Genomic DNA, 18,186 nt, shown 5'->3' on the forward strand with positions numbered 1-18,186 from the left:
AGAGGCAGAGACACAGGCAGAGGGAGAGGCAGGCTCCATGCACTGGGAGCCCGACGTGGGATTCGATCCCGGGTCTCCAGGATCGCGCCCTGGGCCAAAGGCAGGCGCCAAACCGCTGCGCCATCCAGGGATCCCGCAAAGCTTTTTTAAAAAAATTTAACATCCTTGAAAACTACATGTTTACTACAGGGTGAAGAAGTGAAAATAGTCTGTCAGTGGCAGGTTTACAAGCTTTTTGTTGTGTTGGTTTATTTTATTTTATTTTTTTTTTAAGATTTTATTTATTTATTCATGAGAGACACACATACACACATAGGCAGAGACACAGGCAGAGAGAAAAGCAGGCTCCAGGCAGGGAGCCCGATTGCGGGACTGGATCCGGGGACTCCAGGATCACGCCCTGAACCAAAGGCAGATGCCCAAACACTGAGCCACCCGGGCATCCCCTGTTGTATTGGTTTAAAAAAAATTTTTTTTTTTTTACGTAAACCACTTTATTTTTTTATTTTTATAGATTTTATTTATTCATTTGACAGTTCAAGGAAGTAAGCACAAGCAGGGGGAGCAGCAGTGGGAGAGGGAGAAGCACACTCCCTGCTGAACAGGGAGCCTGATGCAGAACTGGATCCCAGGACCCAGAGATCGTGACGGCCGAAGGCAGATTCTTCATTGACTGAGCCCCGGTACACCACTTTATATATAGTCCCAGACTTCGGACAATTTTATCACCTCTTGTTCGGATTCTCTGGTGCCCTCCTAGGCATAATCAGCATGCCGTAGTTGGAGCAGCACAGGGTTTGAGTGTGCTGTGAGCCACTGCCAAGCTCTGATGCTCTGTCATTTGCTAACATGCGTGACTTCTAGGATTGCTCACCACCATCCCTGTCTTACATCAGTGTCATTGCTTACAGTTGAAAAGCTGTAGTTATGTGACAGTAAATTGGGAAGGGTAATAAAATGCTTTTGGCAGTTGTCAAAGAAACGGAAAATGCACAAGAAGATTGGGGTGAATGGAGACTTTTCCTTTGCAAAGGGTTGAAGCAACGCCCTATCCAGAGTCCTATCTAGAGTCCTATCTAGATTTCGTTTTTTGAAGAGGACTTCGGGTCTCTTAAAAGACTTTTTTGTGGTGTTGATTCTGACATTTCCTAGGTGCAGGTATTTAACAATACTACATTTGGCTGTCTGCATTTTTTGAGTTCAAATGTAAATGAGAGAAGGTGAAGATTTTTTGGGAGAACGTGGATCATCTCAAGAATATGATCCCGTGTTCAAAATGAAGTTAACAAAACTGCGTCATAAAGCAAGGGAGAGCTACATATATGCAATTCCCTAGGATAAAAATAAATTCTGATAGAGATTGAATGAGGAAGTTCTGCTCTTTGTCCATGAGGTGAAAAATACAGATGAAATGCCAGCAGTAAGCTGTTTTTTCTTTTCTGGACTCTAGGCTTGGCTTGCTATCAGGAGGTTGTGTGTGGCTAAGGGAAGAAATGGCGAAAGTAGAGGTGCACACTGACCCGAAAGTGCCTGTGCAGCAGATGAACCGATGATGCAGGAGTAGGGGCCCTGAATAGGACCAGAGCAGTGTCATGGGCTGGCAGCCTGGTCTGCTACTGTGGCAGCTCTGGCTGGCCAGGCCTTGTGGTTTTGCAACGTGGGAAATAGTTCTTAATGGGAAAATGGAAGTCAGAATGCGTTCTAAAACAGGCTGAACTCAGGACAATTAGCTTTTCAACTGTGGAATTGAACATCTTTGTGAAAAAAATCTCTTCCTGTATTTTACTCCTTCCATTTTAGGTTACAGGAAGTAGAATGGCTGCATTGTGTCCTTGGAGGCAGCAGGTTTGATACAGCACTTCTGATGGTGTTTTGGCAGGTGTGTGGATTAGCTGAGCTTGCACCCTATATAGGGTAGGCCTAATGTGGTTTGCTGCCCTTTCCATCTCCTCTTAGGTGAAAAGGTGTGTGTCTGCTTTAGGAGATGCTCTTCTACTGGAGAAGGAATGACTCATGGTCAGCGGAAGACATTCTAGTTTGAGGGCAGAAAGGTCCCATCTCTAAGGATATGACCACCTACCTCAGCTTTGCACCCTCTTTTACAAAGTAACCATTACAAAGTAAGAGATAGGATTTTTCATCTCCATATTTATTGTTTGACTTATTTCTTTTTTTTTTTTTTTTTTTTGTTTGACTTATTTCAAATGATATTTTATTTAGGCTTCCTTATAACCAAATATTGGACTCCTTGCTTGGAGTTTGTCAAAAATACTTAACAACCAGAGGGTTAATGAGATAACCTAAACTCTCTTTTTGTTCTGTATTGTATTTTAACAAGAATTCTAGGTAAAATGATCTTTTCAAATAATTGACCTCTCCACGATAACATTGCCATTCCCCTCCCCTCCCCTCCCCTCCCCTTCCCTTCCCTTCGGTAAGAGGGAGAGGCAGAGGGAGAGGGAAAGAATGAATCTTAAGCTGACTCCACGCCCAGCACGAATCCCAGGGCTCAATGTCCCAACCCCGAGATCATGATCTGAGCTGAAATCAAGTGTCAACACAACCATCTGAGCCACCCAGGCGCCCTGCCACGAACCACTTTATTCATAAAGCTGGAAGGGACCTTTCTCATAGTGTGTGTGGAATTATGAAATAAATTCTAAAAAGCAAGTAGTGGGAAAATTTTTAGGTGTAACTTTTGGGGTTTATTTCTCACATAGATACTTTTCCAGTCCTATATGGCTGAGAAATAAGTGTCTTGTGTCTGATTTTATGCCTTCTCTAGGAGCAGAATCAGGTTGAACTGTAAAAAATAAGTTACTTTTTCCTGCAGCTGTATCTTTTAGTAGAAGCACAGGTGTACACATGTAAAAGGAAGTTTAAAAAATTAATCTGAAGATGCCTTTGGTGGCTCAGCGGTTGAGCGTCTGCCTTTGGCTTAGGGTGTGATCCCGGAGTCCTGGGATTGAGTCCTGCATTGGGCTCTCCTCGAGGAGCCTGCTTCTCCCTCTGCCTGTGTCTCTCATGAATAAATAAAATCTTTAAAAAAAATAAAAAAATTGATCTGGAGGCTTATTGGCAGCATCTGTTTAGGACTCTTTCCCTATTGGATGCCATTTCCAATGTGTAATTAAGCAGCTGCTAAGGTTGGGTTCCTTTCTTTCATTCATCTATGTCTTTGCCACAGTTACTGTGAGAAAGCTTGGTGATACTGAACTGGAAAAAACAAAGAGCCAGAGTAACTGCTGTCCTGGACACAGCTGTCTGTTGCTCTTTAGATGTCCCTACTCTTGAAGCCTGCAGACTCAGTTGGATATATGATTTTTGTAAGGTGCTGTGGAAGGTACATAGACTAATTTGCCATAAGACAGGAATGTGCATTTTAAATATTATAGAGCAATGCTGTCAGCTGCTCGGCCGTGAGATAAACAATATAATGCAACCTGTAGCACAGAGCAAGCGAATGGGAACTGTAATTCCTATTATGGTATTTAATTTTCTTATACCTCTATTTAGAGGTGTGCATATTGAGTTCTAAAGGAAAGTTACTAGTATTAACAAATGCCTTTCCAAATCCTACAATGCTATAATTGTGCCTTAATGATTTGATTTAGTTTCATTGACCTTTTCTGTTTTTTTCCAAAGAGTTTTATTTTCAGAGGTCTGGTAGGTAAACTGTCTTTCTACAAACTATGTTTAGACATTGAAAGTAACAAATTTTGGCTTTTCTAATTGATTCTCAAAGAGGATCATATAGTACTTAATTTGGGGCAGTCTCTGAAGTACTCATCCCACCCCCATTTTCCATATTTGGATAAAACTGTTTTTACTTGTTGAATATTCATTTACTGCTCTTTTGTAAAATAATCCTAGGAGTTACGTTTGAGTTGTCTTAGAACTTATGTCTGTATTGTCCAACTCCTTTGCTCAGGTTCTGTCCCTGAACTCCTTCCTCCCAACAGTAAAGTAGTGGAGTTAGAAGATGCCTTAGCAAACTTGACTCCTCCTTCATTTTGTGGTTGCAAATATTGGTATTTGCAATATTTGGTGGTATTGGGCAATACTGCAGCTAAACCACCTGTAAGTGAGTATTACTGACAGGACTCTCTGGGGGGTCAATTGTAACATATCATTGGTGGGATACATATTTCTGCTGTGTTCTATACATAAGGAGGTGAAACACATGGATTTCTTAAAGAGACTCAGGATAGTATGGTTGAGAAGCACAGATGTGGCCAGTGCCTGAGAAACAGAGAAGGCTTTGAGTCCATGGAGAAGGAGTGAGAGAGGAATGGGAAGGAAGCCGCCGAAGAAGGAGGAACATTTCAGGCAAGAAGAATAAAATGTGCAAAGACAGGGAAGTTTTGAGTGGCTGGGTGAACATAGAAGTGGTGACTTGTGACTTCAGAAGAATGTTTTTTGATTGAGAAAAGAGGTCTTCTATTTGGCCCTCATGTAATAGAATCTCATCTCATATGAAATGTTTACATTTCAAGGTCAACTCATAAAGCAAAAACTTACCTATACATTTGAAAATTCCCCAGGGAGGTGCAACATGTCATTTCTCAATGCGGCCAGTTTTTCTTTTGTATTGTCAGGTCACTGTTGTTGTATAAAAAGTTGAAGTATTTGGCTTATATTTAGGCACCATGTTGGTTTTTTAAAAAGCGCTTATTTTGGGCAGCCCAGGTGGCTCAGTGGTTTAGTGCCGCCTTCAGCCCAGGGCCTGATCCCGGAGATCCGGGATCGAGTCCCACGTCAGGCTCCCCGCATGGAGACTTGCTTCTTCCTCTGCCTGTGTCTCTGCCTCTCTCTCTCTCTTTCTCTTGTGAATAAATAAATAAAATATTTAAAATAAAAAGTGCTTATTTTAAAATGCTAAAAATCAGAATCTCTGCACTGATGCCTATGAATTATCAGCATAGAAGAGAAGGAATGAAGACCAGCTCAGGAAACTGCAGGTACTTTAGTGGTCGTGTCCTAATGGGCATACTCAGGCGTGGATTGATAGGGTGAGCAGCCTGCACTGAGCGGCCTGCACAACATAGAGTTGAAGAGCAGAAATTATTAGGTGCATGTATGAATTAACTCAGAGGATTTACCTGGCTTTGCGACCTTGACTGAGCTATCTCAACTCATTTTCCCAGTCTGCTGAGTGGGCAGGAGACAGCAGTAAGAATTGAAGTTGATTCAGTGACAAGTAAAGCACTTAGAGTAATCATTGCATAACAGAGGTCCAAATGCTAATTCTCTCTCTTTTTGCATTTCTGGTACACAGACACATCATCTGTGTTTACACACCACCCTTTTGTAAGCAGGAAAAAAAATTCATGTTTAAAAGAATGATAACTTTATTTTGATGGTTTTAGAAATTATCAAATTCTCAAACTGATTCTATCATTGTTATTCGCTAATCTACTGAAGTACACCAAACACGAGTATGAAAATAAGGATTTTAACCTCTAATAGTTTACTTTTTGAGTTATTTCCACATTTTGGCTGTTGTGTTGCTATGAATACTCATGTACCCAGTTTTGGTGATGATACATGCTTTGTGTCCCCTGGGGTATGTACCTAGGTATGGGATGGCTGGGTCATATGATAACTTTGTGTTCAATATCTGCAACTGTTTATTAAGTGCCCATGCCATTTTACATTCCCACCAGCAGTGTATTCAGATTCCAGTTCTTTACATCCTTGCCAACACTTGTTATTTGTCTTTTTGATTATATCCATTCCAGTGAGTTTGAAGTGGTATTTCGTGTTTTGATTTGCATTTCCCTAATGACTAATGATGTTGAACATCTTTTCATGTGCTTATCGGCCATTTATATGTCTTCTTTGGGAAAATGTCAATTCATACTCTGCTGGGGTTTTTGTTTGTTTGTTTCTTGTGGGTTTTTTTGTTTCGTTTTTTTGTTTTTACTTATTTGCCCCTTACAATTGAGTTTTAGGAACACACTCCTCTGTTTCTTTCTCTGTACATATACACTGACCCTTATGAGGTATATAATTTGCAAATATTTTCTTCCATTTCACTTTGTTGGTGGTGTGCTTTGAAGCCCAAAAGTTTTTAATTTTTATGAAAACCAATTTATTTGTTCTTCTGTTGCTTGTGCTTTTGGTGTCCTAAGAAGACATTGCCTCATCCAGGCTCATGAAGATTTACTCCTGTGTTTTCTTCCGAGTTTTGTAATTCTAGCTCTTACATTTAGGTGTTGTTTGTTGGGGTTTTTTTAGTTTATTTTATTTTTTAGTAATCTCTATATCCGATGTGGGCTTGAACTCACAACCCTGAGATCAAGAGTTGCATGCTCCACAAACTAAACCAACCAGGTGCCCCTTATTTAGGTGTTTGATCCATTTTGATTAATTTATATAGAGAGAGTGTTGTAGAGGTCCACCTTCATTCTTTTGCATGTAGATATCCAGTTGTCCCAGCACCATTTGTTGAAAAGAGTTCTTTCCCCATTGAATGGTCTTGGCACCCATTTGAAAATGAACTGACCATAAATGTGAGGGTTTATTTCTGGACTCTTGAATTCTGTCTACGATCTGTATGTCTCCCCTTGTGCCAGTACTACACTATCTTAATTGGTATAGTTGTGTACTAAGTTTTGAAATTAGGAAGTGTGAGTCTTCCAACTTTGTTCTTTGCAAGATTGTTTGGCTATTCTGGGTCCCTTGCATTTCCATAGGAATTTTAGGATCAGCTCATCAATTTCTGCAAAAAAGGCAGGTGGGATTGCATTGACTGTAGATGTGCGGAGTATTGCCATCCTGACTACTTTGTCTTCCCATCCATGAGCATAGGATGTCTCTTCTCCGGGAACATTGAGGATCTGTACATCAGGACTCGTTTTGTCTTATATTGGTGGTTCTCAAACATTGTGATCTTGGGACCTCTTTACACTTTTAAACATTATTGAAGATTTTTTTTTTAAGCCCTTATTTATCCACGAGAGACAGAGAGACAGAGAGAGAGAGGCAGGGACACAGGCAGAGGGAGAAGCAGGTTCCATGCGGGGGGAGCCTGACGTGGGACTCGATCCCGGGACTCCAGGATCAGGCCTTGGCCTGAAGGCGGCACTAAACCACTGAGCCACCTGGGCTGCCCTGAAGATCTTTAAGAACTTTTGTTTATAGGGCTTATTGTGTTTTTGTATAAAAATTAAGACAAATTTAAAAAGATATTTTTTGACAGTAATCACAAAGCCATTACACGTAATGTAAATAACATTGGTTATGAAAAGGTAACAATCTTCCAAAACAAAAAAAATAATTTAATGAGAATGATCTTGTTTTATATTTTTATAAATCTTTTCAATATTTAATAGACTCTCAGGGGGATTCTTCTGTTTCTGCATTTGATCTGTTAGTGATATGTTATTTTGGTTGAAGGATGAGAAGGAAATCTGACCTTACACAAAATACATAGTTTGAAAAGTGAGGAGTGTTTTAATAGTCTTTTTTTTTAATAAATTTATTTTTTATTGGTGTTCAATTTGCCAACATATAGAATAACACCCAGTGCTCATCCCATCAAGTGCCCCCCCTCAGTGCCCGTCACCCAGTCACCCCCAGCCACCGCCCACCTCCCTTTCTACCACCCCTAGTTCATTTCCCAGAGTTAGGAGTCTCTCATGTTCTGTCTCCCTTTCTGATATTTCCCACTCATTTTTTCTCCTTTCCCCTTTATTCCCTTTCACTATTTTTTATATTTCCCAAATGAATGAGACCATATTAATGTTTGTCCTTCTCCGATTGACTTATTTCACTCAGCATAATACCCTCCAGTTCCATCGATGTCGAAGCAAATGGTGGGTATTTGTCGTTTCTAATGGCTGAGGAATATTCCATTGTATACATGGACCATATCTTCTTTATCCATCCGTTGATGGACACCGAGGCTCCTTCCACAGTTTGGCTATTGTGGACATTGCTGCTATAAACATCGGGGTGCAGGTGTCCCGGTGTTTCACTGCATCTGTATCTTTGGGTCAATCCCCAGCAGTGCAATTGCTGGGTCGTAGGGCAGGTCTATTTTTAACTCTTTGAGGACCCTCCACACAGTTTTCCAGAGTGGCTGTACCAGTTCACATTCCCACCCACAGTGCAGGAGGGTTCCCCTTTCTCCGCATCCTCTCCAACGTTTGTGGTTTCCTGCCTTGTTAATTTTCCCCATTCTCACCAGTGTGAGGTGGGATCTCATTGTGGTTTTGATTTGTATCTCCCTGATGGCCAGTGATGCGGAGCATTTTCTCATGTACTTGTTGGCCACGTCTATGTCTTCCTCTGGGAGATTTCTCTTCATGTCTTTTGCCTATTTCATGATTGGATTGTTTGTTTCTTTGCTGTTGAGTTTAAGAAGTTCTTTATAGATCTTGGATACTAGTGTTTTATCTGATACGTCATTTGCAAATATCCTCTCCCATTCTGTAGGTTGTCTTTTAGTTTTGTTGTTGATAGTCTTTTTTTTATAACCTTGGCTGTTCTTTCTAACTGCACCAGAACTCCACAGCAGTTTACCAGGAGAGAGTGTGAGTGCAAAGGAAACAGCATCTTGGCATTGTTGTGACAGTTGGTGTGACTGGTGGGCCTGGGGAGGTCTCTGGGACCCATGACAGGCTCAGGCCAGTGTTTGAGACCCTCTCTCATAAAGAACAAAACTGAGTTGTGCATTTTACAAGAAAATGTTAATGTTTGCAGCCAATTGGTGGTTTTATTAATCTCTATTGACAACCCACTGGGAAGGGACTTGGATGCTTTTCCTGCTGGATCAATACTTTATGCTTTCTGTAGGAAGGACTGGGTGCTTGATTGGTAAAGGTGGAACCAGCAAGCCAGAGGAGTAACTGAGAGTTGAGAAATGAAACAAAATACAGTACTGGTATTTTAACACTAAGTCACACATATTAGTTAATCTGGTGTATTTACTTGTAAATATTCACAAAATTATGTGAATTTTTAGAACATAGCTGTAATTATACTGTCCACAGTCTTCTATCCTGCTTTTTTTTAACTTAATGTAATCTCTCAATATTTTATATAGGTGTGATACATTGCATTAGTTTCTGCTTTTCTATAATTTTTTTTTTTACTAAAACTGCTATGAACATTAAATAGTTTACATATTTTTATATGTAGCACAGATTTTAAGTAACAGTGTGTGAAGTTTTAGATGGATACTAGTACATATCCTAGTCAGATTTTTCTCATTTATTTATTCATGAGAGACAGAGGCAGAGACACAGGGAGAAGCAGGCTCCCTGTGGGGAGCCCTATGCGGAACTTGATCCCAGGACCTCAGGTCATGACCTGAGCCCAAGGCAGATGCTCAACCACTGAGCCACCCGGTGCTCCAGATTTTTCTATTTACTTTTTATTGGAGTCACCCGGTGCTCCAGATTTTTCTATTTACTTTTTATTGTGGGAAGTTTTAACTACAGAGATAGGGTGAGTAGTAGAGCAGTCCTCTGTGTGCCCATCATGTAGTCTTACCACCAGCTACTTGCTGCATTCTTGTATTTTTGTTTTTTCCTTTAAATTTTCCAAAAAAAATTGTGAGCATATTTTAAGGCAAATTCCTGGTATATAATGTCATCCATAGTCTTTAGTTTATATATCTCCCAGATAAGACCTTTAAACAGACACAGCACCTGGATTGTGCCCAGTGGAATTAATAATCATTCCATAATATCCTTTATTACCTAGGCAGTCAAATTTTTCCTGTCAAAAATGTCATTCTAAAGTTAATTTATTTCAATCCAGATACACTTCTCACGTTACGTAAGGTTATTTTGGTTAAAGCTTTTGTATTTTGTAGCAATAAAAAAATCTCTCCCATTTTTCCATGTCTTAGGTTTGCTGCAGAAATGAGGTCATCTGTCTTCTAGAATGCCCCACATTTTGGTTTTAGCTAATGGCTTTGTGTCAGTGTGATTTAACATATATTGCTCCAGAATTTCCTTTAAATTGTGAGTCCGATCTAGAGGTTTGATTAACTACAGGTTCCTTTTTTTTTTTGGCAAGAATGCTTAATAAACGGTGCTCTTTCCTCACATCAAGAAGAATGTAGCACCTAGTTGTTCCACATTAGTGATGGGATTGAAAGTCACCTTAATGTCCATCTGATCTGACCATTATGAAGCTTTCCATCAACTCTCCACCGGGCTTTAGGAGACATCTATGGTTATTGTTACTTCATTAGATGTTGCAAACAGTTTCATTTTCTAATTTGATTGCTCACTGTTTTTATTCATTGTGGCTCCTGTACAGAGAGAGCAGTTTGCTCTCACTAGCACCTGGTCATGCTGCAGTAGTCATCCAGGAGGGGCAGGCTGGTGACAGTTTGTCTTTAGAAGTCTTCAGAAAAGTGAGTTGATATCCCAACAACCTCCAAAAGTAACCAGCGTAGTGGTGGCGTTCTAAACTGTTGTGGATTCTAAGGTGGGTGTTACCCGCTTGCTCTGCATGCTCTGCCTGTTGTCCACCTGTAGCTGGGAGAGCCCTTGCCTTCCTTTCCTGTTGGTTCTGTGCTGCGACCTTGAGCGTGCTCACTGGCTTCCTTGCTTTCCTAGTGCAGTGCCCCAGGTTCGTGTGACAGAAGCATTAACCAGCACTCTTGGAACGTGCACAGAAAAGATGAGGGAAGACTGAGGAGTTGTCCCAGTTAGAGGGGACTAAGGAGAAGTGAACCTGAATGTCATGGGGCCTTCCGAGATGGGATGTTTCATTATGAAGCAAACAAACATTTCTGGTATACAGGAAAAGGATTCTTTATGAACAGATCTGAGAGAACCATACTCTCCCAAGTATTTAATAAGATTGATTAAACTTTACATGTACCTTTGACAGGTGAAATTAAAAATGTCTGGCCCTATATAGAGACCACAGGACAGGAGGCAGGGCCCTTTGACTGCATCTTTTTGCCTTTTCACATCCAGAGATGAAATCAAATAGGGGAAATAAGTCCTTTTGTTCAGCTCAGGAAGGCTTTGTGAGGGCTGCCTCTGACACTATCAGGTTTTCAAACTACTACTAGGTCTTATGCTGCAAATGCTTTGTTTTGGTGGTAAGTTCCCACCCCCACCCCCCTTGCGTATTCCTCTTTAAAACCTAGAGACCTGCTCTTCTGCGATTCCTGGAAGCAGTAGTTTAAATGGTTTAAGTCTCAGTGTAGGTTTGGTCTTTTGACCTAGTAATAAAAAGGTGGTTTTGTTATTTATTGAACTATTGTCACTGTTGCATCATCGTACTCTGTTTTATTTTAGATTCAGACATTTGATAAAGTCTGATTTAATACTTTGTACCTTTCGTGCTGCTTAAACAAGGTGGAGATCAGTAAGCCCTCTTTCCAGCTGTAGGACTTTTGAAAAACAGTGCATGTTAGGTCAGTAATTAAGAGAGAGAGTGGCGTGACGTCAAGATGACTTGTTTGTGGATAAGAGGCCTGCTGTGTCTGTTGTGCTAGGACACTGCCATGCTACCTTTTTAACCTTTTGTCAGGGAACATTTAAAGCATGCAGAAGTAGAGTGGATCAGATTGTTAACCCCCATACCCCTCTTCCAAGGGGAACAAATAGGAACTCCCACATCTCTGCCACATGTATTATTTTGAGGAAAATTCTAACCACCGTGTTATTGCGCCTGTAAATAAGTATGCAACTTTGTAAGATTAGGCCTCTTTTTTTAAAGATGACCACAGCATCATTTTTATTAAAATATGCCATCACTGTGACTTCCCTGATTGTTGTTTGTTTGAATTGAATAAAGCCATACAACCAAATAAAGCAGTGGTTTGGCCAGTATGTGTTGAGGAAGCCAGCCTGCTTGTCTGGATCCTCCTGTACCTGGTACTCCTCAGTGCTCCTGTTTGCTGTAAGTTTGTAATAAGACCACATCCTGGGTGTGTGGATATTTTTTTTTTTTTTTTTTTTATTCATGAGAGACACAGGCAGAGGGAGAAGCAGGCTCCCTGTGGAGAGGCCAGTGCAGGACTCGATCCCAGGGCCCCGGGGTCACGCCCTGAGCCAAAGGCAGATGCTCAACCCCTGAGCCACCCGGGCGTCCCCCAGGTGTGTGGATATTATTTGTTTGTTTTGAAAGACAACTTCCTGGCATTGCTGCTCGTTCTCTCAGGAGGCACAGAATCTCTGACTGAAAAAATACACGTAGTAGTTGTAATAAAAGAAATTCGTAGTTGAATTTTTCCCCATTTTGGCTATCTTACCTAGTTTTTAACCAAACATTTTTTTCTTTGAGAATCTTAACAAATCTAGAAGTGCATAGTGGTAAAACTGTAAGCCCTTTTGTGACTTGTCGGTTTGGTTACCATCCCACGACTTCATTTCCTGGATTTGGTATTTGGGGAGAGTCAATGTTTGCCTCTATGATAGTTTCACATATTGCAAACTCTTACAGTTTAACACCTATCATTCATTCTGTATTTTGGAAGACGTTGACCTCTGTGAAACTGATTGGTTTCAAGTGTTTTTTCTTTTTAAGCAGTTTATATTGCCAAACCTGTCTAATAGCACAGAAGTGATCTTGTGCTTTTGTGGCTGATGATATAGTGGACCGTTCGATGAGATTGCTTTTGACCATCAGATTATTTCATTACAAGGGTTTTGGGAATTTATTATAAGCAGGTTATTGAATGTAGGGAGCACCATTATAAAAACTAAACACCTGCATGGTTACCTCATGAGACAGAAATAGCTAGCTTTTAAATCTCCATATCTGGCAAGAGGATGCTCTGTTTTCAGAAGAGCCTGAAAGGTACCTGGATTAAATCCAGTCCTGGTGGTGGTGTGGGGTGGTGTGGCTTGCTGCAGAAAGAGGGTACACCAGAGTTGGCCCTGGGTATCTGGGAACCCTGGTTCTCATGCTGATGGTACAAAATCATGAGTATTCAGTCTCTTGTGAACCAGAATTACTACTCTGTTTGGGAAAATCAAATGAGCTATCTTGTTTGAAATTTAGTTTCCTGACTGTTGAGCTGAGCCAGTACTTTGGAAAGCCTGCTTTGCAGCACCACTCCTACTGTCTTCAAGTGGTTTTTGGTTTGTGTGGGTCAGGATTTTGAAGGGACTCCTTTTTAACTAATTACTATTTATTTCTCTTGACAACTGTTGTCCTGGAACGACAGTCAAAATGATATATGTAAATTTGGGATTCATAAAATACAAATTGGAGTTCTATTAGTTTTGTTACTTTCTGTTTAAAAAGATGGTTTTCTGGCCATGAGTGGGTTTGTATGTGTTAGCACACAATTTCTAGTCTTACGATATTCTTGGGTTAATATAAAGGTGTAAATTATGGGCAGATTTGTTTAAACTTAGACTGCAGGGATGCCTGGGCAGCTCGGTCATTTGGGCAGCTAGCTCTTGATCTCAGCTGGGCTCTTGATCTCAGGGCTATGAGTTCAAGCCCTGTGTTGGGCTCCATGCTGGGCCTGGAGCCTCAATTAAAAATAAGTAAGTAAGTAAATAAACTACTTAGATTCCGGAGGAGCAACAAATGTCCTGGAAAACTTGAAGATTTGAAGACCTCCTAGTATTAATTTGAAGAATCTGTTGTATTCTGTACTATAAGCTACTGATGGGTTGTTTTGTTGTTTTACAGCACCCTACAGTTGCCATTCAGCTTCTCCCAGTGCGGCCACAGAGTAAACAGCTCATGACTTCTGATCAGGACACTAAGGTCGTGGCTGAACCGCAGGGCCAGCGAGTCCAGGAAGGGAAAGACAGCGCTCATCTGGTGAGTAGGGGGCGAGGCCAGAGCTGGTCTGGGGCCTCACTCTGCTCTTCTTCTGATCACAGATGTTATGTTGGATTTTATAAGTACCATCAGAGTAGTAACTCTGGCATATCTTAAACCTAAATACAGGTGTTCTAGTCTGAGTAAGTTTATGGATAGCTTAGTAGTAGAGGAAGCTATCAGGACAAGGTGAGACAAAACAAATGCTTAAAACTCTTGGGAGTTTAAACCCTCTAGAAAAATGACAGTGATTTATAAATACTGTAATAACATTACACATGTTCTAATGGTATGTATTTAAAAGAATTGATTAATATTGTAATATAAATTTTTATTTTGACTGCTTTTAAGATTTTATCCTGTCAAGCAAAGCAGATTTTTCTTAATTTTCCCCATGGAAATTACAAGGAATTTTGCCTATGGTGGTCAGTCAGAATTTTAAAATATTTTAAGTTTCAAAGCTCCTATATCTTTCTGCATATCTCACTGAATTTCTTTGTTATGTAAAAATGTTTTTTCTCAATAGGTTTTGTTTTTGCTAAATTACTGTAGCTTGAAAATACTGCTTACATTGTAATGAGGGTGCGTTTGATGTTTTCAATTTTACAGATGAATGGTCCCATATCTCAAACCACTTCTCAGACAAGCTCCATCCCAGCTTTGAGTCAGGTAATTTAGTTCAGTTGAGGCTCACAAATACTGCCTCATGAACAAATATTTATTGTAACAAAATTAGAAAATTGTTGATGTTTCCCAACAAAGGGGTGTGGGTTGGGGGAGACCCACATGGGTTCTAAGTGTTCAGTACTGTATGTCCTCCTCTGACTTCTCTACGTGTGCTGTGTATATAGTTGTGCTTGTATAGTTCTGCAGACGTTGTGTACCATGCGTTCATTGAATGTCAGATACTCATCACAGTGTTTGTAATAGTTCACTGATAATCTGTAGAATGTATATGATTAGCTCTACATCTTGAAAGCCTATATTCTTTAAAGTACACAGGTTATACTAACCTTTTACTAAGAAAATTGGTTTAACATAGTTAGCTGTGGTTAGTGAAAATAAACAAATGGAGATCCATTGGTTTTGAACTCTTTCTTTACCTTATGTGTACACGCTCATGTTGGGTGTGTTTGGAGCCACTCCAAACTTAGTTTGGCAGCCTTCTAAGTGATTATAGACCTGGCACGATTTAGAAAATAAAAGAAAAACTTTTAAAGTCATCTTATAAAATTATAGAAAACTTTGCCCAAATTGTAAGTAGTTCATGTAGAAATTGAACCAGGGATTGGATTGCTGATCTACTTTTAATAGAGTAGAATTTTTTAAATAAGGTAGAATTTTCTTGGTAGAAAGATCCCCTCCAAAATATTGTTATTATTGTTATAATATATGTAGGGCTTTTTGGTATACTGCATTTTACATTGATTTTTAAATGAATTTTGTAATATTTTAAGCAGTTTAAGATCCAAATATAAGACCTGTAGTAATCTAAGAGGAAAATTATACAGAAATCATTAAAAAAAAATTTTTTTTAAGGACCAATTTTCTTCTTCCCTATGGTTGATTTGCAGTCCAACATAATATTCAGACATCTCTTTAAAACAAGGCTAGAAACTGAATTTTTGATTCTTTGGCATTTTTTTTGCCTGTTTTATTATTTTATTTGCAAGTATTGAGATAAGACCTAACTAGAAAAGAATTGAAACACTTGATCCAGAATTCAGTATTTTATTTCTGTACAGAAATAAATTGCACCTAGTACTGCTTACACACATGCTTTCTTTGTCATTTTTAAGAGTTAATGTCCTATAATAGACCTGATGTGGCAAGTTCTTGTTCTGGCCTTGATACCCAACATGCCTGGTGTCCCTTGGGCAATCCCATCTCTGACATGAGGCTTTTGTAAAATGTGGATATGCGGGCAGCCCCAGTGGCTCAGCGGTTTAGCGCCGCCTGCAGCCCAGGGTGTGATCCTGGAGACCCGGGATCGAGTCCCACGTCAGGCTCGCTGCATGGAGCCTTCTCCCTCTGCCTGTGTCTCTGCCCCTCTCTCTCTGTCTCTCATGAATAAATAAATAAACTCTTTTTAAAAATGTGGATATGCTGTTTAACAGTGGTAAACACCAGTGGGTGTTGCACACTTAGGTTTTCATAGGATCATTAAATACTAGAGCTAGAAGATGCCCTGAGAGACATCTGGGCTTACAGTGTGTGTCCTTTAATAAAGCTTTATTTACAACAAATGAGCATCTTTACAGAAAATAAAAGGATACACACATTTTATGCTATTGTAATATATATACACACACACATACGTATATATGTGTATATGTGTATAGATGCATACATATATATGCGTATATGTGCATATATATGTATATGTGTGTCTATATATATGTATATGTTGACCTCATTTTTTCCTACATAGCATGATTTCATCTGTGTGCCTCCTTGTCCTTGCCATTAGGGTATTTTCTTCGTGTTGCTCTGCCATTGTTTTTCAGCCATTTGGTTTGGGGGCTTTTATATTGTTTATTTCTTTCTTGCCTTTAAAAATGGCATTGCTCTGAACATCTTTCTAGCTGGCATCATTCATGGTGCGCCTGAGTGTGTGGGTGTGGTCGTTGGTTTAGCGGCTGCAGGTGTTTTGATGGCTGAGTGAGCGTGTCTAGCAGGCTGATTCAGGAAGCAGTCTCGAAGGTTCAGTCTTTCCCCCAAGCTGGATATGGTGTGAGAAGGAGAATTGCCATAGTGATGCCAAAATAAATGTCTGAATAATTCAGGAACAGCTTTGCATTTATCCAGTGGTAATATTAATCATATTCATTATATAGCTCTCCCACTCTAAACCTTACTGTGTAGTAACTCTTTATAACCCTAGCCAATCAGTGAGCATCAAAAAATTAATCTTTAGCTAGAGGAAGCTGAGACCCAGAAAGGCTTAAGTAATTTTCCCAAGATTACTTAACTGCAGAGTGATAGAACCATGATTTGAACCCAGGTAACCTGACTTCAGAGTTCAAACTCAAGATGAGATACTTCCTCTTTGGCATCTGTTACTTCATTTAAAAAAAGAAACAAGTAGGAAATATACCCCAAACCAAAAACTTAGAATTTTCTCTGAGTGGATGAAATTATTTTGGAATAAAGCTGGAGGATTTTAGGTGGGGAATAGTGTGACTTGTATTTTAGAAAGATTATTTTGGCTTTATTATGTTTTTATATATGATGGATTATAGTGAGCAAAGAAAGCAAATAACAAGGAATGAAGGTTAGAAGTTATGATGGTGGATCAGCCTAGGAATGAATAATTTGAAAATTATTTTGAAGGTGGGTTTAACCATACCAAGTTGTGGATTGGATGTGTAGGTTGGGATGAAGGAAAGATAAATCAGGGATAGTTGAGCACCTTGAGGGATGGTGGTTTCATTTATTTTGAGATGGAAAAAACTGGAGAAGCAAAGATTTGTGGAGGGGAAATCCACCTGGTAGAAATTCAAGCAAGCAATGAAGTGGGCCAGTGGGGCCAGTTAGACCTCAGTGGAAAGGTTGGAGCCTGAGAGGTTTGAAGTTTGAAGTAAACAGATGTTTTATTACTTACTATTTTATAAATTTGTTATATAGAAAAGACTATTGAAACTATTGTAAATATGGATTAGGGGTATATAATTGAAAAGTGACCGAGTTAGTACTTGGAATAAAATCAACTCTAATCCTTTTTTTTCCTTTATAACTTTTTGCCTGTTTTAACAGATTTCATGTCCTGCATTGTTGGCTCTAACTTTTCTCTTCATTGATTCATCCTTTTTTAATCACCTGTTTCACTTCTTACATATTTGATTAAAATTTATTTTAAGAAATTACGTTCTATGTTATTTTTAAAAAGTGTTTCAAATGTCTTTGTTTTCTCTTAGAAGTTTTAAGATCCATAAGGGCAGGAAGCTTGTAATGTACTTCTTTGATAACTTCTCTGCACAGCATACTTTACTTAAATTGAAAAATTTCATAAATATTACCATGGCATAATTGATAGTTTAGTCATTCTAAAAACTTATCGTTTTTTTTTTTTTTTTTATTTTATATATTTATTCATGAGAGACAGAGAGAGGCAGAGACACAGGCAGAGGGAGAAGCAGGCTTCATGCAGGGAGCCTGATGTGGGACTCGATTCCAGGACCCCGGGGTCACGCTTTGGGCCAAAGGCAGACACTCAACTGCTGAGGCACCCAGGTGTCCTTAAAAACTTATCTTTATATCATATATTTGTGATATGTCATGTTTATATCATATCTATATCTATCTGGTTACCATAGGAATTACATATAACATCCAAAAGTTATAACTGCCTAATTTAAATTGATCCTACTTAAAGTAGCATGTGAAAACTATACTCCTGTAAAATTCTCCCCCTACTTTATGTTA

The 18,186-nt window shown here is 39.5% G+C and overlaps 1 protein-coding gene across 3 annotated transcripts in view; it reads left to right on the forward strand.

Moving 5' to 3' along the window:
• LARP4B (La ribonucleoprotein 4B) overlaps window positions 1-18,186 on the forward strand; it is a 94,190-nt gene that overhangs the window by 14,096 nt on the left and 61,908 nt on the right. For all 3 annotated transcript variants that reach the window (XM_038530230.1, XM_038530229.1, XM_038530231.1), the window contains exons 2-3: window positions 13,627-13,761; window positions 14,371-14,430. In XM_038530230.1, the coding sequence (XP_038386158.1) occupies window positions 13,681-13,761; window positions 14,371-14,430 (141 nt within the window). In that variant the 5' untranslated portion in view covers window positions 13,627-13,680. The remainder of the gene's footprint in view (window positions 1-13,626; window positions 13,762-14,370; window positions 14,431-18,186) is intronic.

The sequence above is a fragment of the Canis lupus genome, chromosome 2 (genome assembly GCF_011100685.1).
Source record: "Canis lupus familiaris isolate Mischka breed German Shepherd chromosome 2, alternate assembly UU_Cfam_GSD_1.0, whole genome shotgun sequence".
Lineage (NCBI taxonomy): Eukaryota > Metazoa > Chordata > Mammalia > Carnivora > Canidae > Canis > Canis lupus.